Raw genomic sequence first — 27152 nt, forward strand, 5'->3', positions numbered from 1 at the left:
AAAATTGAAAACTGAACACAGCACTTTCTAATGTAATCCAAAGAAGATAATCACACAATAGTGAAATTAAATATAGACAAAGATACAAAGACAGTGTTACTTAGGATTAAAAAAATTATCTGTCTAGGTAAGTAAATCATGGTCACACAGTATCATGGAACACTTATGCAGCCATTAAAAACACTGCTACTACTACTGCTAAGTCACTTCAGTCGTGTCCGACTCTGTGTGACCCCATAGACGGCAGCCCACTAGGCTCCCCTGTCCCTGGGATTTTCCAGGCAAGAACACTGGAGTGGGTTGCCATTTCCTTCTCCAATGCATGAAAGTGAAAAGTGAAAGTGAAGTCGCTCAAGTCGTGTCCGACCCTCAGCGACCCCATGGACTACAGCCTACCAGGCTCCTCCATCCATGGGATGTTCCAGGCAGGAGTACTGGAGTGGGTGCCATTGCCTTCTCCGATTAAAAACACTGATTTAGTGTAATTTATAGACCTAATAGAGAGAACCATGCTTGAAAAATGGGAAAAGCATATTCTTTTTCGTATCTACTTTTTAGACACCAACTGATTTTTTAAACAAAAACTCAACTGTCCTATTCAGAGTATGAACTAAAAAAAAAAAAAAAAGGCCAGAAAATAAAAACATTTTTGTACAGCTTCTGAACATCACAAATTCCCTAATAACTCTCTGCCCATTGCGCAGGGTCTTTTCCGACTCTCATTCACTGGTGAAGATCAGGACTCTGCCCTATAGCTCCTTACTAGAAATCTTATAGGCCTGACCAGGCTTGCCTCTATAGCTTAACATAACTGACCATGATGGAAAAATTGAACCCAGAGTCTCAATGCTGACTTATTTATAAAAATCAAGTATGCTTCAATAGCTTCCCTCGTGGCTCAGATGGTTAAGAATCTGCCTGCAATGTGGGAAACACTGGTTCAATCCCTGGGTCAGGAAGATCCTCTGGAGAAGGAAGTGGTTACCCACTCCGGTATTCTTGCCTGGAGAATTCCATGGACAAAGGAGCCTGGCAGGCTACAATCCATGGGGTCACAAAGAGTCAAATATGACTGAGGAACTAACACTTTCACGTTGAAGCTTTCTATAGCCACTATTAGAAACTTTAATAACACAGTAATCAAACATGCTAGCTAATAAACTCTTAAGTGCCATATACATACATTAACACATGTCAAAGAATTCAAAAACACTAAATACCGGAGAGTTAAAAACAATACTGAAAACCATTTTCATGTCTTTTATTTAGCATAAAGAATTTGGGATCCTAGAGTACACATAGCAAACGCAGGTACAAGAATCACCCCTTAAGTGATTTGTTTTGCAAGTTTTCCTCACAACAGATCTGCTTCTCTTGAAACAAGCCATACTTGTATCGTTCACAAGCTATCTGTATTTCCAGGCTTCTTCCCTATCACATTCACTTCTGTTTCACAAATGCCACAAGGACGTATGACAATTCGGTCTTGGCAGTATAAACCAGAATCTGACCAGTTCATAGTCACTTTCCCTAGCACTGCAGAAACTTTTACTAAATAAATAATTTTTCTATGAAACATTTACCTTCATCTTTCAACTGGTCAGCTTTTCCCATATCTTCAGGCACTGAGTTTGAGAGAGGCAGAATGTCATTCTGCAATTAAATAAAATGCAATGCATTTCATTCATAGAGTCATCCCAGAGAACTATAAGTTACAGTAATTATGACTTAACCATTATTTAGTACATCAACTATAATTTCATGTCATGAAATCTACCATCTAACTAACAGTGTTAACAAGAAATAGGGGAAAACTCCCCTCACATATGTTTATTAGAAAAATGAATATGTGGAATTTTTCCAGAAAAAAAGTGAACAACTATGAATTAATTTTTTTTACTTGCTTTCACTATATCTAGAAATCCTACTTCATGAACAAAGAATGGAATTGATATACAAAGAATAGTAATAAAAATATGTTCAAGGGATTGTTTAGTGAAAATTCAGAAACATAGTGCTAATATTCTAAGAGAAAACCTACTAAATCAAATTCACAGGTACCAATAAAACATTTATAATATGATCCTGTTATTTAAATATATACACAAATATTCATACACATGCTGGCTGAAAATCAAACAACAGTAAGGTACACACAAAAAGTTAACAGTAGGAATATTTGGAAGTAAGATTTTTCAGTCTCTTCTTCACATCATTCCATACTGTTTAAACTTTTTAAAACAATGGTCATAAAATCCTCATAAGATAAAAAACAGTATAAGATTCCTGCTTTTAGCACCTATCATCCTCAAACCTCTTTTGCAATAATAACGTTCAAACCAAAGTGCTTATGAAAACTAAATAAAAATTTAGAAATGTCTTGAGTGGTAATGGAAACACAATGTATTTTTCCATTTTTGAAAGATTCTTTTTAAATTGTGTTGTTTTTAAACTTGACTCTGAAGTTAATAAATGTTTATAATTTTCAAAAAGGCATAATTTGGAGTCAATATACCTATGATTCATATTTAAAATACATTCACCATTACCTTTGTTTTGACTAAAATGGCAATAAACTTAACACTAGAAATACACTTTGTTAATTATACACAAATCTTCACAGGTACAAAATCACTATAAGGTATATAAGTTGTTCTTATTTTTTTTAATCTTTATCAATCAGTTTTTCTAAGTAAAGTTTTAACATAAAAAAGTACAGAATCAAATAGGAACATTAATAAGTAGAGATCACTACTTAAAATTGACTGTTTCAGCTCCTCAGGATGTAAGTGTAGTTCAAAGATGCATTGTTGCCCTGCAGTACTTGCTTTTAGAGTTCCTTCCATTTCAGATCTCCTAACAAGCCTAGGCAGTTTATGTGTGAAAAAGTGACTCTGGGGGGTCAAAAAATGGCATATTGAAAAATGGGTTATAGTCCATTCTGTCTTCTAAATCCTTCTGAATGATATTAATGAAATTGCCACAGTTCCACAACTTTGAAAATTAATTCTCATATTCATGAAAACATTTGAGCAGTACACAATGTGAGGACACGTATTATCTACTTTATATAGAAGGAAAGAATCCATTTAGTATATAAACTTAATTGGGGAGGAAAGCAGTATCCTAAAAATAAACTGTCCAACATAACAACCAAGTACAATTGGAACCGCAGTGATTTCTCTAATTGTAACAGTCTTGCTGCTGCTTCAAACAAGTTTTAGACTTTCTCTGCCACACCCTGCTAACAGACACCTACACAAGGAAGTCACACCTGTTAATAGGACTGTGAAAGGACTGATACCACAAATAACCCCATGTAGATATACTATGGAGCCGGTTTTAAGAAACTATATATTTAAAATAGTAAGCAACAAATTTTTACAAGTAAATCCAATCAGAAATAGAAAAAAAAAAAAAAAAGCTCTATTCAAACAGAATGTAAAAATCAATCTGAGTTTCCTGGGAAGAAAAATAGTTTTGATCTCTTCAGTACATCTCTTCAGTGATGACAGGAGCAAAAAGAGTGAGCAAATCCAAGCCCTGTCTCAAGCACAAGCCTCTTCTGCACGTTGGAGTAAAGGTCAGCCCTGCCGCTGCCATGCCCAGCCTCTGAAATAGGGCTCCCAGAAGAGGCCGTGAGCCCAGACAGCGAAAGAACCACAGAAACCAAAGAGAAGAAAAGCACCACGGAGACATGCCACTAGCTCCTTACATCTTCTCAGATGATTGGAATTCATCTATTTGATGAATTAATGTGTAACTGTATTATCCTTTTTCCAAGTATAAAAGGAGGGAGCAGCTTACTGCCAAATCACCATTTTCAATGCAACTCTAAGGACCTCTTCCCAGTGAATTCTACAAACAGTGTGTGTGGTATTCTCAGCAATGTCCCTGCCAGGCTGAAGATACCCTGAATGTTTCAGCTCCTCTCCTGAGTTCTTCAATCTGTACTGAAGCTTGAATACACAGTGAGAATACTAAATGAGATTCACATGGCACCAAAATGTAATGAAAAATCACATGGGAGGTCCTGCTGGGGCCCTAAACTCACCAACCTTAAGGTTTTTCAATCTTTTCATCCATATTTCCTGAAAAGGTCAGAAACCAGAGAGCATGTAAACAGTCCCAGGGAGCAGGGATCGGCATCCTTGGATTTCAGTCTTGGCTTTGCACACTGACCACAGACCCTTTCCCTGTTTAAAGAGCCCCATTAATGGCCAAATTTGCTAAAAAATCTGTCTCAAAATGATGATGCCTCTTTTATACAGTTTCTTCCTAAACATTAAGATTTTTATTTTTAATTTGTATTTCACATTTTAGGGGAACATTAATTCAGATGTCAGAAATTTAAAAACACCCAAATACTATAAAAGACTTAAGAAGTCAATTAAGATATATCATTAAATATAAAAGAAGGTGAGACGATGAGTAGAGTTACTAACATGAAAATCTAATGCACATTAAAAGTTACATTTTTAGGTCCCAAATCATATCCATGTGGACCAACTATCTTATTTATACCCAGGAAGAAGTTAGTTACCTAAGCCCGGCCCCTCAAATATTAACAATCCAACATAATACTGTAGTCACACTTAGATAATCCCATACTGATGAGAAAAGGATGCACGCTTACCTTACAGAAGGAATTTGTGAACATTTCTGTCAAAGGCTGTGAAACTGCGAGATGTGTGTCTTCTGCACTGATTTTAAAAACTGTCTCCAAACACTGAATTGCAACTTGAAATAAATTTTAATAGTGAAAAAAAATTAGCAATCTAAAAAAAGAAACATTTTTTTTTTTCTGGTGGAAATCTGCACTCTGCAATCTGTGGTAATTCAGCATTTTGATCACAGAACATAAGGAAAACTAAACGGTTCAGCTGCATAGAGATTTCTGTTTATAGACCAGCTACTGAGGGAAGACAACTTGGCTTCTTTTTCTTCACTTTAAGAAGAATGTTACCTAGAATATAATTTCTCAATATGTGTATTACATCATATTCTTTTTAAAGCAAGTCATTAACAACATATTCCCCATTACCAATATCTTAAATAAAACTTAAAAAAACTATTTTTTAATGTGAAAAATAGAATTCTCAATCTGATTAAAAATAGTAAGAGACATAGTCTCTGGCATGTAGGAACTGCTAAATATTATCCTGATGTACTTACTTAGGTGAAGATAGTTTGGCTTTTAAAAACTCATTCAGGTATGCAAATTTACCAAGCACCTGCTATGTGCAAGGTGCTCTTATAAGGTGGCAGAGATACAACAGTTAGCACAAAAATCACAACCCACATGATGAAGCTTACCCTTAATAGAAGGAGGCGGACAAACACAACTGTTTGTTTTTAAACCACTCTACTGAAGCATGATTGACATATAAGAAAGTGCACATTTTAATGAGCTTGTCCCCTTTACTGGTGTGTTTGTGTGTGTTAAGAACACTTAACACAAGATCTACCCTCTTATCAAATTTTTAAAATTTATTTCTAATTAGAAGATAATTGGTTTACAATATTGTGTTGGTTTTTGCCACACAACAACATGAATCAGCCAAAAGCATTCACATGTCCCCTCCCTCTGGAACCTCCCTCCCACCCCCGATCCCAGCCCACCCCCGTATATTGTCACAGAGCACCAGGTTGAGCTCCCTGTGTTATATAGCAACTTTCCACTAGCTGTCTATTTTACATATGGAAATATACATGTTTCAATGCTACTCTCTCAATTTGTCCCACCCTCTCCTTCCTCTGCTGTGTCCACAAGTCTGTTCATGTCTGTGTCTCTATTCCTGCCCTGCAAATAGATTCATCAGTACCAATTTTCTAGGCTCCATATATATGCAACATTTGTTTTCCTCTTTCTGACTTACTTCACTCTGTACAACAGGGTTCATCCACCTCACTAGAACTGACTCAAAGTTGTTCCTTTTTATGGCTGACTCTCTTACCAAATTTTAAGTACAATCCAGTTAGCCCTCTGCTGAATAGATCTCCAGAACGTATTTATTTAGTATAGCTGAAACATTGTACCCTTTGACCATTACTTCCCCATTTGCTCATACCCCAGCACTGGCAACCACCACCGTGCCCTCTATTTTTACGCATTTGACTGTTTTAGATTCCACATTAAAGTAAGCACAGTTGTTTTAATAAGTAAATTTGCTGCCAAAATGTTTAGTGTTCAACACTAACACATATGTAGAGAGACATATGGTTTAGTAAAAAAAAAAAGCCACCACAGCCTTGGAACTCAGGACTCTCATTATCATTATTAATCCAGAAAATAAAAATCTAATAACCTGGGTACAACAATTTATCTCACTTTTACCTCGATTCTCATTTATGAAACAGGAATTATTACATATGGTCCTCCTTTCAGGAATAAATCATAAAAATCTAGAGAGACTCTGTATACAAGTTTGCTCCACTCTTACACCAAACAGTAAGAGTCTGAGACTGATGATGATAAGGACAAGCAAAGAATTCTATTCAATGATACCACATCCCATCTATAAAGCACCTTATACTAAAGCTTCCATATGCCAAACACCTGCCATCACCACTTCTAATTCTTTTGACACATCTATTAGATGAAGGGGAAAAGAACTCCACCTATTAGAAATTAAGATACAGACTAACTAGGATGCCCAGGATCACTGGATTTCATTCATCAGTTCAATTCAGCAAATATTTATTGAGCACCTATCATGTCTCAGGCCCTTTTTATATAACAGTGAACAGAAAAAACTCCTGACCTCTCAGGGCTGTCATTCTACTGGGACATGGAGAAAAAGACTGTAAACAAAAAATGATAAAAAAGTAGAGCAGGGCAAAAAGGATGGGAATGCAGAAGGCAGAGGAGGGAAGCGGGCTCCAGGTTTAATGGAGTGCTCAGCGAAGGCCTCATTCAGAAAAGAGGACCTGGAGATGGGGATATTACCGTTATCCAGGGGAAGAACATGCTAGGCAGAGAAAACAGATGTAACAAAAGTCTTTATTTATTTATTTGATATGGACCATTTTAAAGTCTTTGTTGAATTAGTTACAACATTGCTTCCATTTTATGTTTTGGTTTTTTGGCCCCGAGATATGTGGGGATCCCAGCTTCCAAATCCGGGATCAACCCACACCCCCTGCAGTGGAAGGTAAAGTCTTAACCACTGTACCACCAGAGAAGTTCCTGCAAAAGCCTTTAGGAAAGAGGATTTGGTGCATTCAGAGTGAGAAAGCTAATTTGACTAAAGCCAAGTGAGAAAGAGAAGGAGTCTACGAACTGACATAGATCTGACATAGTCTGTTTTAAAGGATCACTGGTGGCTGCATTAAGAAGAGTCAATGAAGCAGCAAATATAGAAGCAGAGAGACTAGTTAGAGGCCATCACTGTAAATAAGTACTTAGTTCTATCCATAGGTAATATTGGTGGAGGTGGGAAAATGTCAAGATATATTTGGAAGGGACAGCCAACAGGATTTATTGAATAATTAGATGCAGCGTCTAAGAGAGAAGAGTTCACAATGATAAGAAAACTTTTAGCCTAAGCAACTGAAAAGATGGAATTAGGGAACTGAGTTAGGGAAGTTGTGAAATAAAACAGATTTTGGGTGGGAGGAGTTCAGTTTTGGAAATATTCAACTTGAGATGCCTGTTAGACATACAAATGAAGATAGCTAGTAGGCAGCTGGATGTAGAAGCCTGGAGTTCAGAAGAAAGGTCTGGGCTGAGGGTATACATTTGACAGATATCAACATATTAAAAAAGGATACTTAAAGCCAAGAGGCTGAACTATAACACCAGCAAAGTGAGTGCAGATAATGAAGAGAAGAAGATCAAGCACTGGGCCCTGGATATATCCAGGGATCAAACCCAGGTCTCCCGCACTGCAGCCCGATTCTTTACCAGCTGAGCCACCAGGGAAGACCAAGGATACTGGAATGGGTAGCCTATTCCTTCTCCAGGGGATCTTCCCAACCCAGGATCAAACCAGGGTCTCCTGCATTGCAGGCAGATTCTTTACCAGCTGAGCTACCAGTATATTCCATATACTGGTATACTAGTATATTCCAGGTCAGGGGAAAGAAGAAGAATCAGCAAAGGAGACAGAAAAAGAGCATACAATGAGATCAGAAGAACACCAAGAAGAGTATGAGGTATCCTGGAAGCCAAGAGAATAAAGCATAAGGAGGGAGAGGGAATGAGGGAGCCATCATCAATTTTATCAGAGACTGCTAAGGGAGATGAAGACTGAAAACTGACCACTTGAACTACATACCACAGAAATCACTGACGACATTGATGAGAACCGTATGAGTGGACAGATGGAGGCAAAGGCCTATCTGAGGTGAGTTTAAGAAAGGACAGGAGAGGAATTGCAGAAAGCAAGTACAGACAATTCTTTCAAAAGTTTTTCCAGCAAAAGGGAGACAAAAAAAGTAGGCACTAGTTCAGTGGGGAAAGGGGTGGGTAGTAGTATGGCAAGAGTAATTAGTTACTGGTTTTGATTTTTTAAGAAGGGAGAAAGTTTATATTCTGATGGAAATGATCTAGAAGAGACTGAAAATTTGCTCATGTAAGTCAAGGAGGGTAAAATAACTACAGTGAGAGCCTGGAGTGGGACAGACAGGATGAGATCAGGTCTGCAGGTAGAGGGGTTTCATTTAGAAAGGACAATGGATAGTTCATCTGTGGTGTCCTGGGCTTCTGTGACAGAAGGTCTGGAGATTGGGACGTTCAAGATCAAGATGCCAGGAGATTCGATGTCTGGTGAGGACCTGCTTCCTGGTTCACAGACAGCACCTTCTTCCTTTGCCCTTACATGGTAGAAAGAGTGAGGGAATTCTCTGGCGGCACTAACCCCAGTCACGAGGAGCCCACTTAATACCATCACACTGGGCATTAGGTCTCAACACAAATATTTACTCCACAGTATATGGTAATAGGCAGACAGAGTATGTGTGTATCAATGGGGGTGGCAGGTAGACGGAGCAGAGGGAGTCTATGGAATGTTCTTATTACTTCAATTTCTTGATGGAATAAGAAGCAAGGACATCAACAAAAAATGAGTACAAGGAAGAAGATTTGCAGTTTTGAGAAGGCATGAAAAAATGTTAAAGTGGTCATCTAGGAGAGCACAAATGTGAATGCACTTGGAACAGAGGGCAGCATTAAAGGTTCACTTGAGGCTTGTGGTCATGAATTCAAAGTAGGACTAGTCAGTAAGGTTGTGCGTCATCCCATCTATACACAGTCACAGAGATAGGGGCATGGAGTAGGTGGAGGGTTGGATTTAAACAAGGTAGGGTTTTGCAAGAAAGGGAACCATATACACCAGCGTGATTATAATGATCAACCATGGACTTTAAGCTGGGGGAGCGAAGTAAGTCAGAAAGAGAAAAACAAATATTGTATATTAACACACATATATGAAATCTAGAAAAAATGTTACTGATGAACCTATTTGCAGGGCAGGAACAGAGACATAGATATAGAGAATGGACTTGTGACCTGGGGTGGAGAAGGAGAAGTTGGAACAAACTGAGAGAGTAGCAGTGACATACACACACTGCTGCTGCTGCTGTTGAGTCGCCTCAGTCGTGTCTGACTCTGTGTGACCCCATAGACGGCAGCCCACCAGGCTCCCCCTGTCCCTGGGATTCTCCAGGCAAGAACACTGGAGTGGGTTGCCATTTCCTTCTCCAATGCATGAAAGTGAAAAGTGAAGGTGAAGTCGCTCAGTCGTGTCCGACTCTTCGCGACCCCATGGACTGCAACCCACCAGGCTCCTCTGTCCATGGGATTCTCCAGGCAAGAGTACCAGAGTGGGTTGTCAGTGCCTTCTCCAATATACACACTACCATGTGTAAAATAAATAGCTAGTAAGAACTATATAGCACAGGGAGCTCAGCTCAGTGCTCTGTGATGACCTAGATGGCGGGGGTGGGGGTGGAAGGGAGGCTCAAGAGAGAGTGGAGATATATATATACATATGGCTGACTCACATTGCTGTACAGCAGAAATTAACACAACATTGTAAAGCAATTATATTCCAATAAAAAAATAAAGCAAAAAAAAAAGAAGAAGAGGGGTGTGGAAAGATAAGGGATCAACAGCGTGGAGGTATTGGTAGGGTCAAAGAACTGATGGAGTATGAATTCTGTGAGTGAGTTGGAAAAACAGGCAGTGGAAGTGAAATGTTTAAGACAGAGTTTATGGAGAATAACAACAACATGGCCTAGGGAAGAGTTTCTCAACCTTGGCAACTGATATTTTAGACTAGACAACTCTTTATTGTTAGGGTCCATCTTGAGCATCTGTGGTATCCTTATTTGTGACCGTTACCAACTAGATGTCAGTAGTACCAGCCCCACTCCCATCATATCAATCAAAATATCTCTGCTGCTGCTGCTAAGTCGCTTCAGTCGTGTCCAACTCTTCGCGACCCCATGGACTGCAGCCTACCAGGCACCTCCGCCCATGGGATTTTCCAGGCAAGAGTACTGGAGTCGGGTGCCATCGCCTTCTCCGCAAAATATCTCTAGATACTACAAAATCACCCCAAGCTCTCTAGATACTATACAATCACACCAAACTGAGAACCACTGGTCTAGGTTATGACCAAGCAAGTGAGTGGTGAGATCACTGAAGTAGAGAAGGTCAAGGAACTTAGTGGGAGAGAACTGGAAGCATTATGAATGAATGTATTACAATCGTCAAGAATCAAGACAGGATAGTGTTAGAGAGGCAGTGAGCAGGAGCCACAACAGTCAAAACACGAAGCAGATGTCAGCAGATGACAATTAACAGGACTGGGTGACACAATCAGATGACAAAGTTCAAAGCTGATGATAATACACTAGCTTCCCTGTAGTGGTAAAGCTAGTATGAGAATTCAGGCTCCTCTCCGAGAGCTTTTTTAAATGCCTAGACATTAAAATGGGCAGACATTAGCACATGATTTTATGTTCAATTAAATTAGACTCACTGAGTCAAAAATAGGGGTCAGTCAAAAACAATTGGCACCATTTCTGACTGCCATATATAACACACAGCTGAAGACACATATTTTTGGCTGAATACTATCCTCAAAATAGGACACAACATCTTGGTTTTAAAAAAAAATTTACTTTTTTATTTTAATTTTCTTTCAGGCCCTTAAAAGTATTATACTGCCTTTGATGAGAAAACAAACATCTTTAATTAAATGATTCCATTATCTGTTTGCTACAGAGGAACTATAAACAACATTTTCCTTAGATAACCAGTCGCCTTTATCTTCACATGGTCTAACAACCAAGGAGGACAAAAAGACCTTAATGGACTGATTGCAATCTCCAACTGCGAGTCACAAGCTCCTCTCACTGCCACCTGGAAAGATTATCTCACCAGATTGCAAGCAGATTTAGAGCAAATGCTCAATTTTCATCCCCACTTCCTAAAGCATATTCACAGGGGAAGTACTTGTTGAAATTAATAGATGTGTCCCCCTTTATAGGAGAAACAGCTCAAGACGGAAAATTCAAATTGTACTGTTATGTATTAAATTCTCCCCAATGCACTATCTTATTGAAATAATTAAGTCTTTAGGCCACAAGGAAGCTGGCTCACTGAACCTCCACGAACCCATCTGCAGAATTCTATCTTCTTACGGTTATACTGAATTTAAATTTTCTAATGCATAAGCATGAAGCAGAAAGATGGTGTCAAGGAAACATGTGATATCGTCCAAGTCCTGCTCAACTTTACAGATTACCAAATCTAATATTTAAAGCTAACATAAAACAAGGGTGATATCCTCTTATTTCAAGTCCCCCAGTAGGAAGTTATCAGAGATTAATAGTTATTAGACTTTTGCATAGTGCTTTAATAATGACTAAGGTGTTTTCAGATATTGATTCTAAACTGGATGCTTTTCTATTAAAAGAGAGGATCTTCAGAGTAAGAACCAGGATTTAAATCTCAGCTTTGTCACATATTAGCTGTGTTAGATTAATCTATCGTGTTTCTCTTACTTCTCTGTTGAATGGGGATAATAACGAACTTAACAGTTACCATGGATAAAAATTTCCCTATAAGATGAATAGCATAGTTCTGACACATAATAGTTGTTCAATAAAGAAACAAAAGTCCTCTTATCTTGTTGTTAACTGGAAAAAAAAAAAGCCTCAGAGGATAAAAACATTACACCATAAGGTCTCTCTTCTTGAAAAATCAAGATATTCTGATTTTGAAACAACAGATCATAAAGTCAGACTTATAGTATTTTTAGTCTTTATAATCATAACACAAATGAACACAGAGAACAGGTGCCTACCTTCCAAACTTTCTTGCTCATCTGAGGTATAAGCATCCATCTGACTTTGTTCCCGTAAGAAACGAATAACTGCATAAACTAGGTGCTTGATAGATGACATGTTTAAAGCTTAAACTTTTCCTTGATAAGAAAAAGGAAAACACTGAACTAAGTAATTTTAAAGAAGCAGTGAAGAAGATTATAAATCACAAAGGTCATAAATTACACTAAAGGTAAAAAGCAAAAGCTTGTATTACTTTCACTCCTTTCTTTTAAAGTCAAGAGAGCACAAAATATTGATATGGTAATGTATGACATTTTCATTTACACCTAGGAATATTAGGTTATGTTAAAACTTGCAAAAGTAAATTTTTTCTCAAAACATGTACAACATAAGCTTAGATTCTCACTGAACAGCTCACTATATCTTAACAGTTTATATGGTAGGTATCTAGATAAGCATAGGGGTACAGATACAGAAATCCCCAAAAGGCTTTAGTACTATTTTGAGGGAGATTTCATACTGCTGACTCAGAAGCTGATCCACCCAGGGCATCTTCCTTTATTTCATGAGATTTTTTTTTCAAATGAATGCATAATTTACAGTCCACCTACTTTTGTAGGTGGAGACAGTTACCGGATGAGGAAATTTATTAGTGAAAGGTTGTTCAACCATTGAGGGTCATTTTTAATAAAAATGGCATTTCTATTCAATCAACAGACATGTCAGATAATTATTGCCCGAGTCGATGGATACTACAAGCCGACCAATGCTCTCTGCAGTAGCTGTGCTCTCGTGGACAGACTGGAAGCTCCGGGTCATGTTCATTCACATGGAATACTATCGCATCCAAACAGTGGCGCAGGGCCAGATGGCATTAATGGCTTATTTCCACTAAATCGCATCATCCATCTGTTCCCCAGGTTCCCTAATTCAAAGCCAGGGTGTGGTACCCACCGCGAGGACGTTTACTACTCGGTGCTTATTTTAAAAGAGAGCCCAGCCTATAGGCCACGGGATTACAAGTCCTAAATAAGGACCCAGGGCAGAAGGGTGCAAAAAGAATGGGGAGGGGGAGAGGGGACGCGAGGCAAAATGAAGTCCAACCTCCTCCAGGCTTCTCCCCATTCCTCTCCCCGGAGTCCCCATTCCTCTCACCGGAGCACATCGACCTCCTTCTCCCTCCCTTCGTTACCCAGGCCTCGCCTTAGCCTCAACAGCGATTGCTGCGGGTGAGCCGTGCAGGCCCGGACTGGGGCGGCGGGAGACGCACCCTTCCCACACAGAAGCCCCTTACCAGGGAAGAGGATGCGAAACGGTGGCAGCGGCCCGAGGGCGTCCGTAAGTGTGTCCGCCTGCCCCCTGGTTCTCCGGGCTTCAGCCTGGCTCGGGAGCGCAGCACCGCCGCCAGAGATGGCCCAAACTTCCCCGGCTCCCAGACCGCCGCCGCCCCTCAGCCCACCTTTCGCTGCGCTTGGCTCCGGGCCGCCGTCTCGCCAGAACCGCCCCCGGGGCGGTGCGAGACGCATGGGGCGGAGCCGGGGCGGGGCCGGGGCGGGGCTGAATTGGGCGCCAGCGTGGGGCTGCCGCACGTGGGAGGGTTCAGGCCCAGCTGGCAGCCGCAGCCACGGTTGCCTCCTGCGCTAGGCCACTGCACCGCTTCCCGGCGCCCGGCCACCCTCACCCCCAGACCGGAGGACAACGCGCCCGCAGCCCTTCGCCTCCCGGCTCTCCCATGATCGTCCAGTGTCTTTTGGCTGTGCGAGGCCTCCACAGGTACCTCCCGTGCGCGGGCTAACCTTGACCGTGGGCGGGGGTCTTCTGCCTGGTCAGTGCCAGGCGCCCCGGGCCCAGCCTTTCCCAGCAGCACCCCTACGACGCTCCTGGAACCTTCCCTCCCCACCGCCCTCTTGGTCTACCCCAAGGGACACCTGGCGCGGGAACGTGGGGCCACCTTTCCTTTCCCTTTGTTTGGGACTGCCTCGACTGCAAGCAGTCAGACTGGTCAGAGGCCCGGCCCGAAGGAGTGCAGAAAGATGATGGGAATAAAATCGTTGGACTTTGACCCCCATCCGGAACTGCAGACCTGCCGTTAAAAGTGAGGGCAGCTGTAGACTCAGATAACAATTCTCATTTACTCCTCGTGTGCATCGTTGGCACACAGATCGTTTAACATCCACGCAGAATGGAATCGCTATAATTTTGCCGCTTATTTCTGTCCATGCTTTCTAATTTCCTTTTCATTTACTTCTTCCGTATAACACATTGTGCTTCTTGCCGGGGCTACTTGACATGGCCCAAAATGGAGGAAAAGATTGCTTGGACACGGTTTGGGGCAGCTTCAGCGCTGTTTTGGATAGATTACTTAGCGCCTAACCACACCCCTCTGCAATAGACTAGTAGCAAGATGGTGAGTGAGAGAATGAAATTCTTTTCCCCGCTGCGACGGATGGAGTGGTTTTCAGAAACAATGAGATTATCACCCGCATTCCCAAATCTAGCTTTCAACTGAAAATCCGAATGAAGAACCAACAGAAAAAGGTAGATCCTTATAAAACCACTTTAGAACGTAGCAATCAGCATGTAAGCTTTTTAACAGTTTTCTGTTGTACGTTGCCACTCATGCTGATGAGTCTTTATAGTTTTGGTGCATTGGGAACCATAAAATAAACATAAAGAGTTCATGTGATTATTTTGGCCATATTTCAATCTGTCCTTTTAGTCTGCAGGCTGTAGGTGGTAGAGCTGTCAAATTAAGCTATACCAGCAAATGCGGAAATGTAATACAGGTGTAAGAAGAAAGAATAAATTTCATATAAGACAGTAATTCTCAAACTTTTTAGTCTCAGGATCTCTTTACCACTCAAAAATTACTGAGGACCTAAGAACTTCTGTTTATATGGGTTATATCTTTCCATCTTTACTGTATTAGAAATGAAACCAGGGAGATTTAAAAGTATTTATTTGTTTCTTTTTAAACAGTATTACATTTGTTACATGCCTAAGATTTTTAATGAAAAATGACCATTTTCCAAAATGTTCCTAAAAAAATCACTGAGAAGGGTGACATTATGGATTTTTTCCTTGGGTGTGTGTGTGTGTGTGTGTGGTAAAATATAGATAAAATTTATCATTTTAATCATCTTTAGGTGCATAATTCAGGGGCATTGAGTGCATTCACATTGTTATGTAACCATCGCCACTATTCATCTCCAGAACTTTTTTATTATTCCAAACTGAAACTCTGCATGGGGATTAAACAATAACTTTTCATTATCCCCTCTTCCAGTCTCTGGTAATCACTATTCTCTCTCCCTCTTTGAATGTGACTATTTTAGGTTCTTCATACTAGTGGAATCTTAGAATATGTGTTCTTCTGGGACTGGCTTATTTCTCTCAGCAATGTGTCTTTAACCTTCATCCATGTCGTAGCATGTGTCAGAATATCCTTTTTTAAGGCAGAATACATTCTGTAGTACGGATATACCACGTTTTATTTGTCCAGTTGTCCATCCATGGACATTGGGTTGTTTCTACTTTTCGGCTCTTTGGAATAATGCTGCCGTGATCGTTGGTGTGCACACATCTGTACAGTGTCTACTTTCAGTTCTCCAGAATGTGTGCCTAGAAGGGGGATTACTGAATCATATGGTAATTTTATGTTTAATTTTTGAGGAACCAGCATACTATTTTCCACAGCAGCTATACCATTTTACACTCCTTTGGCAAAGCATAAGAGTTCTAGTTTCTTCGCATCTTCATCAACACTTATTTTCTGTTTTGCTTTTTAAAAAAAAAAAAAAAAAGAACCATCCTAGGAGTGGCACTGTTTTGTATTTTTGCAAAACAAATGTATGACTTAATAGAAGATAGCTGGATTCTTACATCTGCTTCCTTCCACATTTTTTCTGTTGTACTGGTTTTTTTGGTTTAAGAAAATTGAGAAAATCCCACCCATCATATGTAGTTGTAAAAAGAGAAGTATTTTAATAGACTTTTTTAGATAATCATGGATATTCTTTGATATCACATCAGAGTTTGACAAGTGGTAGGATGGTTACAATGTGAAACATGAAACTATCAATGTACTTTTTTTACTGTTACATTAAAATCCATGGGTCTGTCTTACAATTTGAATGAATCTTTAACCTATGCATGATTTTGTAATATCAGACACTTATCATTTGGAAAATTGTGGCTCACTGTGTTACACATATCTTTCTAGTGTTCTAAGGTGCCTAGAGTTTTATCTACCATTGCTTTTCACCATCAGTGCAGATGTCAACCAAGTGAAAAAGGTAGATAATGTCTTAGTATTTTTATGAAATTCTTTCAACCTCATGTACTTCTTAAAATGGTCTCAAGAACTACTGCCCATATGCTCATCCAGGAATGCAGACCACATTTTGAGAACTACTGATACGTGTTATCCAGATTCTTTGTTTATGCGTGGAAGGAAATAAACATAAAAAACCATACAGTTGTTACTTTTTTAGGAGTTAGCAATCTACCATGAATATATCAACGTTTTTGTTACTCAAGGGCATGCTGCTGCTGCTGCTAAGTCGCTTCAGTTGTGTCCGACTCTGTGCGACCCCATAGAGGGCAGCCCATCAGGCTCCCCCGTCCCTGGGATTCTCCAGGCAAGAACACTGGAGTGGGTTGCCATTTCCTTCTCCAATGCATGAAAGTGAAAAGTGAAAGTGAAGTCGCTCAGTCGTGTCCGACTCTTAGTGACCCCATGACCTGCAGCCTACCAGGCTCCTCCGCCCATGGGATTTGCCAGGCAAGAGTACTGGAGTGGGGTGCCATCACCTTCTATATTGCAGTTAATTAGTGTACTCTATAATGATCCAGTAGTCATCAACCCCAGGCTCTTAAGAAAGACTTAGTAACAGAATCTCTGTTTCAAAACCTGTATCTTCCTTAAAGAGTAAGTACTTGACCACATGGAAGGCCCTCTGTGTACTCCTGATCATCTTCCTGTTCCCTCTGACACTTGGGAATTCATTTTAGTGTTACATGAGTAACTAGGTAACTGGCTTATGATATCTTTTGGGTTTTCCTGAAGGCAGAGTTACTATAGACCCCCTTCCCGAAGCCAGCGTGGCAGCCAGGATCATTGATTGGGGTATTTAGCCAATTTCTTGGGAATAAGTAGACTGGGAATCTGGAGATTGAATTGTAGTTGCTGTTCATCTAACCTTGTGACCTTAATTAAATCACCCAAGTTCTCGGATTTCTCTTGAATTTCTTATTTTGTAAAATGAAAAGGAGTAGGTAAAATGATGTCTAAGATTTCTTTCAGCTCTTGTTGTCATTGCAGTTAAACCAGGAGAATTTCCCCTCATGGAGGCCAGATTGCAGACAGAGCATGTGAGCCACGCAAAAGCTGATGTATATTATAAAGTAAGGGATGGTTGGGATGGTCAGAGAAATGAGAGAAATGATTCAACAGTGCTTAGTCCAAATTAGAGCTATGACAGCGCTAATTTCATCTTTCCGTTAAAGAACCTTGATTTGTAAAATTATGATGGCAACACATATTCCCGTAGTAGTTGTTGTTCAGTCACTAAGTCATATCTGACTCTTTGTAGCATACCAGGCTCCCCTGTCCTTCACCATCTCCTGGAGTTTGCTTAAATCAGGTCTGTTGAGTCGGTGATGCTATCTAACCTAACCATCTATTGATAAGCAAAAGAAAATATACACAATTCACCTATCCAGAAGAAGTCATTAATAGCTTCTAAAATATTTTTTGTAGAGAGACATATTTTTACAAATATGAGATTATATAATACTTATTCTATAATCTTTCTGTAATATAAACATCATTCCATAATACAAATACCTATAATGTAGTTCATTTGTGGGAGGTTTGGTAATCCACTAAACCCTATTTTTTGGACATACCAACTATTTCCAACTTTCTACTATGAGTAAAAGTGCTAAGATCAACATTCTAGCTATCGAATTTTTAAGTCCTTAATTATTTCCATAGCCAGAGTTCTTAATGATGGAATTTGAACATCAAACGGTATACATATCCTTCAGGCTTTTGTTGCTTGCTACATATTCTCCTCCAAAATATTTCTACCAAAGTATGCTTTTATCAGCAGAATGTGCAATGTTTGTTTCCTACACCTTTACTAACACTGAGCATTTTAGTATTTTTTATCCTTACCAATTTGATAAGTGGAAACATTATAAAAGTTGTTTGCTTTCTGATGTGAGAATTTATTCATATGGGAAATCTTAGAAAGTCAAACAAATTAAATTACAGCCATCCATAACTTAAACAATATTTATGTATCTGACTATAATTAAATAAAATTGAGGTTCTCCCCCCAAATCCAGTATATATATGCCCCAAATTTTTAGAGAAGGAAATGGCAACCCACTCCAGTGTTCTTGCCTGGAGAATCCCAGGGATGGGGAGCCTCGTGGGCTGCTGTCTATGGGGTCGCACAGAGTCAGACATGACTGAAGCGACTTAGCAGCAAATTTTTAGAGCAATGGTGCTAGAAAAAGAAAAATTGACTAATAAAAGGAAAGGTTAGTAGTTACCAATTACGAAAGGCTAGACTGAGATTATTTATAGAAATGGATTTTTAAAAGTTGGAAGATTTATTTTGATCTTTGTTGTTTTTGTTCGGTCACCTCTTTGGTTAAGACAAAGCACAGAACTTCCTGGAGAAGGAAATGGCAACCCACTCCAGTATTCCTGCCTGGAGAATCTCATGGACAGAGGAGCCTGGCAGTCCATGGGGTTGCAGAGAGTCGGACATGACTGAGCAACTAATGCACAACACACAGAGCTTCCATAGGGAGAAGCACCTAGATTAAAATCTGAAGAACCAAAGAAATTGGTGTTTACTGAGTACATATTGTACAATATATCCATAAGCCTCTGCATTAGAAATGCCTATGGCCAGGCATTCTAGACTAGATTATACAGGCTATAGTAATCTGGAGCCAGTTTGCTTCAATTTGTATGCTGGCTCTGCCACTCACTAGCACTGTGATCTCAGGCAAAGTTGCTTAACTTCTCTGTGTTTATTTCCTCATCTCTTAATTGGGAATTGATTGGCTGGTTTCTTCACTCACCACATATTTACTGAGCATCTAATGTGTGCCAGATAGGATTCCAGTCTAAGGATACAACAATGAACACAAAATACCTTGTGTTCATGGAGCTTACCTTTGCAGAAGAGATTACTAAGGAAAATACAGAGTGTGTTAGATGGGGAATTGTGCCAAGAACAAGAGTAGGGACTTCCCTGGTGGTCCAGTGCTTGGGAGTCTGCCTGCCAATGCAGGGGACATGGGTTCAATCCCTGGTCCGGAAAGAGCCCTCGTGCCATAGAGCAACTAAGCCCGTGTGCCACAACTGCTGAGCCCACGCTCTAGAGCCTGTGCTCCACAAGAGAAGCCAGAAGCCACTGCAATGAGAAGCCTGCACACTGCAACAAAGGGTAGCCCTCGCTGGCCACGACCAGAGAAAGCCGATGTGCAACAATGAATGAATGAATAAATAAATAAATTTTTTTTTTAAAGAGCAAGAGTAAAGCCAGAAACAGGGCACCCCAAAATTACAGAGATGACTGAAAAGGGCTCACTGAGAAGGTGATTTTGTGTCTCAAATATTATGTTTGAAAAGTAAGGAGGCCATTGTGACTAGAATGGAATACATTTCAGATAGGAGGGTGGGGGATGAGACAAGAGGGGGAAATTGTCCTCACCTGGACTAGAAGACCTAGTTCTCCCTTCTGCTGAGAGTCTCCTTTACTACTCACACAGAACAGTTCACTCCCAACATTTCTGGTCACGATGTGTGTGGAGGTGTTTTACCACAACAAGCAATTCTCTTATACCAACTAGGTATCCAGTAATTTAACTCAGTTCTGCCCCTTTCTACCTGGAGATGGCATCAGATTCCACAGCTCAAGTTCTCAGTCCCACAAGACTGCTCCCACCCTCCTCAGAAGGTAGCTGCACGTCCATTTGTCACCTCTTCTTCTGACCCATGGGCTGTAAATCTGAGGTTCCCGCAACCTTCTCCTTGGGGTTTATTAATTCGCTATAGCATTTCACAGAATTCAGGAAAACACATTTACCACTTTATGAAAGGATATTTTCAGGATACAGATGAGCAACTAGAGAAGGAGATGCATAGAGCAAGGTCTCCCAAGCACAAGAGGTTCCATCCCTTTGGAGTTTGGGTGTGTTCCCCTCCGGGTGTGAGTGTGTTCACTTGTGGAAGCTCTCCGAAGGGGTTTTACAGCATCTTCTTCAGGTAGGCTGATCAATCACTAACTCCATTTTTCACTCCTTCTCCCTTCTCAAGAGAATGGGGGCTGGAGCTGAAAATTCCAAGCTTTAAATCATGGCTTGGTCTTTCTAGTGACCAAGGCTCATCCCAGAGCCCACCCAGAGTCCCCTCATCAGAACAAAAGACTCCAGGGCTTCAGGAGCCTTGTATCAGGAACCAGGGTCAGAGATGGAATATTAGAACAAAAGAAGCTCTTAGCAGCTTAGGGATTTACAAGTGTTTTAGGAGCTCTGTGTCAGGAACCAGGGCCAGAGAACAATATGCATCTATTTTCTGTTAACTCACATCACCTTTTTAGATTGAGAGATAATACATGTAGAGCGCTTTGAGCATTGTCCGGCTAAATCCATTACTATGGCCCCAATAATGCATATAACAAATTAAATCTCAGTGGAGTACAAGGATAAATCTTTCCTTTTCTGACAAATCTATATGTTTGTTGGGCAGTTTTTCTGGCCCTGACTGGGCTCATTCTGCACCTCGAGTCAGCCATGGGTTGTGTAGGCAGTTCTGCTGATCTTGGCCGAGCTCTCTAACATGTTTGGGGATCTAGGGTGGCCAAAGCTGAGGCCACTTGGCTCTCTGCCACATTATCTCTCATCCTCCAGGAGGCTAACTGGCTTGCTGTCATGTCAGGGTAGGCTTCCATGAGCACCAGTTCAGTTCAGTTCAGTCACTCAGTTGTGTCTGACTCTTTGCGACCGCATGAACTGCAGCACACCAGGCCTCCCTGTCCATCGCCAACTCCCGGAGTCCATCCAAACCCATGTCCATCGAGTCGGTGATGCCATCCAACCATCTTAACCTCTGTCCTCCCTGTCTCCTCCTGCCCTCAATCTTTCCCAGCATCAGGGTCCTTTCCAATGAGTCAGATCTTCGTATCAGGTGGCCAAAGTATTGGAGTTTCAGCTTCAACATCAGTCCTTCCAATGAACACCCAGGACTGATCTCCTTTAGGATGGACTGGTTGGATCTCCTTGCAGTCCAAGGGACTCTCAAAAGTCTTCTCCAACACCACAGTTCAAAAGCATCAATTCTTCAGTGCTCAGCTTTCTTCACAGTCCAACTCTCACATCCATACATGACCACAGGAAAAACCATAGCCTTGACTAAACGGACCTTTATTGACAAAGTAATGTCTCTGCTTTTTAATGTGCTGTCTAGGTTGGTCATAGCTTTCCTTCCAAGGAGTGAGCGTCTTTTAATTTCATGGCTGCAGTCACCATCTGCAGTGATTGTGGAGCCCAAAAAAAGGAAGTCTGACACTGTTTCCATTGTTTCCCCATGTATTTGCCATGAAGTGATGGGACCGGATGCCATGATCTTCGTTTTCTGGATTTTGAACTTTAAGCCAACTTTTTCACTCTCCTCTTTTACTTTCATCAAGAGGCTCTTTAGTTCTTCTTCACTTTCTGCCATAAAGGGTGGTGTCATCTGCATATCTGAGATTATTGATATTTCTCCCAGCAATCTTGATTCCAGCTTGTGCTTCCTCCAGCCCAGCGTTTCTCATGATGTACTCCACATGTAATAAGCAGGGTGACAATATACAGCCTTGACGTACTCCTTTTCCTATTTGGAACCAGTCTGTTGTTCCATGTCCAGTTCTAACTGTTGCTTCCTGACTTGCATATAGATTTCTCAAGAGGCAGGTTGGGTGGTCTGGTATTCCTGTCTCTTTCATAATTTTCCACAGTTTATTGTGATCCATACAGTCAAAGGCTTTGAAGACCTCCTGAGGCCTAGGCTTAGAACTGGAATTCTGTCAGCTGCCACAGTTACTGGACTGGCCAAAGAAAGTCATGAGGCCATCTCAGATTCAAGAAATGGGAAAACAGATCCTGACTTTTAATGGGAGGGAACAGCAGATTCAAATTATAGGAAGGCATAAATATGTAGAGGGATGGGGCCATTTAGCAATTAGTCTACCACATTGGCACACAAAAGCTCAATAAATATTAAATATTATTTTTATATTTGTAAGTTGCCTAGTTGTATTTTGGGGGTTTTAAATTGAGATTATTAATTTGTAAGAGCCCTTCTAGATGTCGCAGTTTTTTTGTCTTTGAATTTTGGGGTGGATTGTTATTGCTTTTTGCTTTTTTGCCCTATAGAAGTTTACATTTTTACTGTAATAAGACATATCAGTCTTTTTTCCTTTATGACTTCTGCCTTGGTCTCATGCCTAGAAAGCCCTGTCCTACTCCAAGACTGTAAGTTTTTTAGGTCACCTACATTTCTTATAGTACTCTTATGTTTTATTTTTCACAGTTAAACCCTTTCTCTGTCATGAAGACTGACATTTTTTTTTGGAAAGACTTTTTTCTAATTATTAAGTGGACCAAAAAGGAAATCAACACAGAAACTATAGTAAGTATAAGAGAAAGGCCAGCTTACTAAATATGAGTTTCAGATTTACCATAGCTTACTTTCAAAGACCCTGTCCTTTTCCACCTACTCTGAGATTTTCTATACCTCCTGCTTAGCATTCAAAAGGATAGTCTCATATTTCTTTCTACATGTAGCTGGTATCTTTGATATCTAATCGTATTTGTCATGAAGACCAAGAGAAAATTCTTTTTCTGCCTCACATTGTAGGCAGAGCTATGGGGACTGAAATAATCATAGCCTCCAGGTAACACCTGCTTGCCGCAATGGATGACATAAATACTATAAAGCTCCATTGTCAGATCTTACATTCTAACACTGAAAATTATACATTTATACAGCATTCAGATTCTAATAGGAATTTTCTGCCAAGGCGCAACATAAAGTAACTCTTAACTATTTAAGTAAAAGAGAAGATGAATGATATTAGATTCCAACTACAAATTGGACAGCTCTTTTGGAGGTCTCATATACAGTCATTTTTTCATTTTACAAATATTTATTGAGTATCTGTTATGTTATTATTTAATCTCAATGCCACCTTATCCTAAACTATATTTACAACATTCCTATAAATCCTCCCTTTGGAGGATCCTCTGTCTCAATGACTGTCACCAGTTACCCAAGTCAAAAGACTTGTTTCTCGCCTTTTTTCCTCTAACTTTCCTATCAACTCCCAAGTCTTCAAATTCTTTCTCTTCTTTATTTGAGGTGTCACCACTATAATCCAAATCTTCATCGTCAGTTTTAGCCACAGTTTTTGCTTCCTACTTATATACTTTCCTTATGTATATAAGTAAGTATATAAGTAAACCAAGATCTTTATGAAATGTGAATGTGGTGCATCACACTCTTAAAATTCTTCTTTTGATTGCCATGAATCTTAAGATAAAATCAAACCTCATTCATATGGTTTATAAAGCCCTATACAGTTTGACCATGACTTAGCTCTCCTGGCTTCTACTCAGTGTTTTAGCCAGAGAATTCATGGTGTTCCCAGAGTAGTTGCTTAAAAAAATATATTTAGTGAATGGATGGATGAAAATATGTCATCAGTGATAATGACTTAAAATTCAGCATTCATTCCTGATACCTAAGAAATATAGGCCTAGATTTGGCATTTTTATATGGACAATGACAGTTATAACTTCCACTAGAAAGTAAATATTTCAAACTCTTTATGAAATAGCTCATTGTGAATTTCCTTATGCAAAAAAAAAAAAAGTTTCCAGAGGAAATTTCTATTATCTAGTTATGTAATAAAAAATTACAGTGTAGAGTAATATGCAGCAGGAAGCTAACCTGACCAACAGACTCATAGGAATGTTGAGTGTATACCAGTTGACTATGAGGCAGAAAAGAAGCTACACATTAAAAGAGATGATCTTTGTCATATTCCCTTGTCACCACAGGGGACATTCAAATAGTGACTTGGTGCCTTACAAACCCAGTTGGTGGATCTGTACAGTAATAGTCTAATTAAGGAATAAATATTGGAGAAGGAAATGGCAGCCCACTCCAGTGTTCTTGCCTAGAGAATCCCAAGGACGGGGGAGCCTGGTGGGCTACGGTGTATGGGATCACATGGAGTCGGACACGACTGAAGTGACTTAGCAGCAGCAGCATATATATTAATATGGGCTACCCAGGTGGCTTAATGGTAGAGAATCTGCCTGCCAGTACAGGAGATGGGAGAAACAGGTTTGGTCCCTGGGCTAGGAAGATCCCCTGGAGGAAGAAATGGCAACCCACTCCAGTATTCTTTCCTGGAAAATCCCATGAATGGAGGAGCCTGGTGGGCTATAGTTCACAGACACCGCTGAGTGACTGAGCACACAATATATGTTAATATACATTAATACATTAATAGCAAAGCTTATTCTACATATGTCAACCTGGATGTGGAAGAAGTTGAAGACAGAGCCAGGCTCTGAAGTACTGGATCAGAAGCAACCTACCTGAGAAGGAACAGAAAGTGAACTTCTCCTATGTGGGTCTGGACTGGCCCAGGGCAGGGAAGCCAGACTCTCTGGACTTGTATGACCTGGGAGCTGCTTGGGCCTGGGGAAACTCATGACAGTAAGCAGAGCATAATCCTGAGAAAAGCCAAAATACTTACTTGTTGTTCACACCAAGTAGGTAATAACATGCAGCTTGCCCTAGCTGGTGGAAGAAGTACCCAGAAGAATGCAGAGAAGACATGATGTGGATTCATATCCCGAAACCCGTCTCGTTCCTGCTCTACTGGTCTAGACCCTGTGCACCCAATGCTGTACTCCCATAACTGCACAGACGTAGCCGAAGGGAAGTAAGAACAGAACAGACCTTCTTGGAACAGCAAAAACGACCCAAGGCTACTCAGTAAGGGGTTTAGCAGCTCATCAAAAATGTTTTTAATGACATTGAAAAATTATAAAGTTACAGAAGAGACACATAGTAGAATGTGGTCGATTGAAACCTATATATAACTTTTAAAACTTCATTCCCTCTTGCCACAAATATTAACTGAATGCAGTTACTATATGCCATAAGCATCTGAATGCAGAGTTCCAAAGAATAGCAAGGAGACATAAGAAAGGCTTCCTCAGCAATCAATGGAAAGAAAATAGAGGAAAACAACAGAATGGAAAAGACTAGAGATCTCTTCAAGAAAATTAGAGATACCAAGGGAACATTTCATGCAAAGATGGGCTCAATAAAGGACAGAAATGGTATGGACCTAACAGAAGCAGAAGATATTAAGAAGAGCTGGCAAGAATACACAGAAGAACTGTACAAAAAAGATCTTCACAACCCAGATAATCACGATGGTGTGATCACTGACCTAGAGCCAGACATCCTGGAATGTGAAGTCAAGTGGGCTTTAGACAGCATCACTACAAACTAAGCTAGTGGAGGTGATGGAATTCCATTTGAGCTATTCCAAATCCTGAAAGATGATGCTGTGAAAGTGCTGCAGTCAATATGCCAGCAAATCTGGAAAACTCCGCAGTGGCCTCAGGACTGGAAAAGGTCAGTTTTCATTCCAGTCCCAAAGAAAGGCAATGCCAAAGAATGCTCAAACTACCACACAATTGCACTCATCTCACACGCTAGTAAAGTAATGCTCAAAATTCTCCAAGCCAGGCTTCAGCAATATGTGAACCGTGAACTTCCTGATGTTCAAGCTGGTTTTAGAAAAGGCAGAGGAACCAGAGATCAAATTGCCAACATCCACTGGATCATGGAAAAAGCAAGAGAGTTCCAGAAACACATCTATTTCTGCTTTATTGACTATGCCAAAGCCTTTGACTGTGTGGATCACAATCAACTGTGGGAAATTCTGAAAGAGATGGGAATACCAGACCACCTGACCTGCCTCTTGAGAAATTTGTATGCAGGTCAGGAAGCAACAGTTAGAACTGGACATGGAAAAACAGACTGGTTCCAAATAGGAAAAGGAGTACAGTCAAGGCTGTATATTGTCACCCTGCTTATTTAACTTCTATGCAGAGTACGTCATGAGAAACGCTGGACTGGAAGAAGCACAAGCTGGAATCAAGATTGCTGGGAGAAATAAACTCAAAATGGATTAAAGATCTCAACGTAAGACCAGAAACTATAAAACTCCTAGAGGAGAACATAGGCAAAACACTCTCCGACATACATCACAGCAGGATCCTCTAAGACCCACCTCCCAGAATATTGGAAATAAAAGCAAAAATAAACAAATGGGACCTAATTAAACTTAAAAGCTTCTGTACAACAAAGGAAACTATTAGCAAGGTGAAAAGGCAGCCTTCAGAATGGGAAAAAATAATAGCAAATGAAGCAACGGACAAACAATAATCTCAAAAATATACAAGCAACTCCTACAGCTCAATTCCAGAAAAATAAATGACCCAATCAAAAAAATGGGCCAAAGAACTAAATAGACATTTCTCCAAAGAAGACATACAGATGGCTAACAAACGCATGAAAAGATGCTCAACATCACTCATTGTCAGAGAAATGCAAATCAAAACCACTATGAGGTACCATTTCACGCCAGTCAGAATGGCTGCGATCCAAAAGTCTACAAGCAATAAATGCTGGAGAGAGTGTGGAGAAAAGGGAACTCTCTTACACTGTCGGTGGGAATGCAAACTAGTACAGC

The 27152-nt window shown here is 40.3% G+C and overlaps 2 protein-coding genes across 3 annotated transcripts in view; one reads left to right on the forward strand and one right to left on the reverse strand.

Moving 5' to 3' along the window:
- SGTB (small glutamine rich tetratricopeptide repeat co-chaperone beta) overlaps nucleotides 1–13788 on the reverse strand; it is a 48415-nt gene extending 34627 nt beyond the window's left edge. For both annotated transcript variants that reach the window (XM_070357527.1, XM_005892783.2), the window contains exons 1-4: nucleotides 13595–13788; nucleotides 12318–12437; nucleotides 4637–4740; nucleotides 1584–1653 (exon numbers count right to left, since the gene is read on the reverse strand). In XM_070357527.1, coding sequence (XP_070213628.1) covers nucleotides 1584–1653; nucleotides 4637–4740; nucleotides 12318–12417 — 274 coding nt within the window. In that variant the 5' untranslated portion in view covers nucleotides 12418–12437; nucleotides 13595–13788. The remainder of the gene's footprint in view (nucleotides 1–1583; nucleotides 1654–4636; nucleotides 4741–12317; nucleotides 12438–13594) is intronic.
- A 90-nt stretch (nucleotides 13789–13878) lies between these two features.
- The window catches only part of NLN (neurolysin), a 100679-nt gene continuing 87405 nt past the window's right edge, over nucleotides 13879–27152 (forward strand). Inside the window, exon 1 of the mRNA XM_005892784.2 lies at nucleotides 13879–14073. Coding sequence (XP_005892846.2) covers nucleotides 14033–14073 — 41 coding nt within the window. The 5' untranslated portion in view covers nucleotides 13879–14032. The remainder of the gene's footprint in view (nucleotides 14074–27152) is intronic.

The sequence above is a fragment of the Bos mutus genome, chromosome 20 (genome assembly GCF_027580195.1).
Source record: "Bos mutus isolate GX-2022 chromosome 20, NWIPB_WYAK_1.1, whole genome shotgun sequence".
Taxonomy (NCBI): Eukaryota; Metazoa; Chordata; class Mammalia; order Artiodactyla; family Bovidae; genus Bos; species Bos mutus.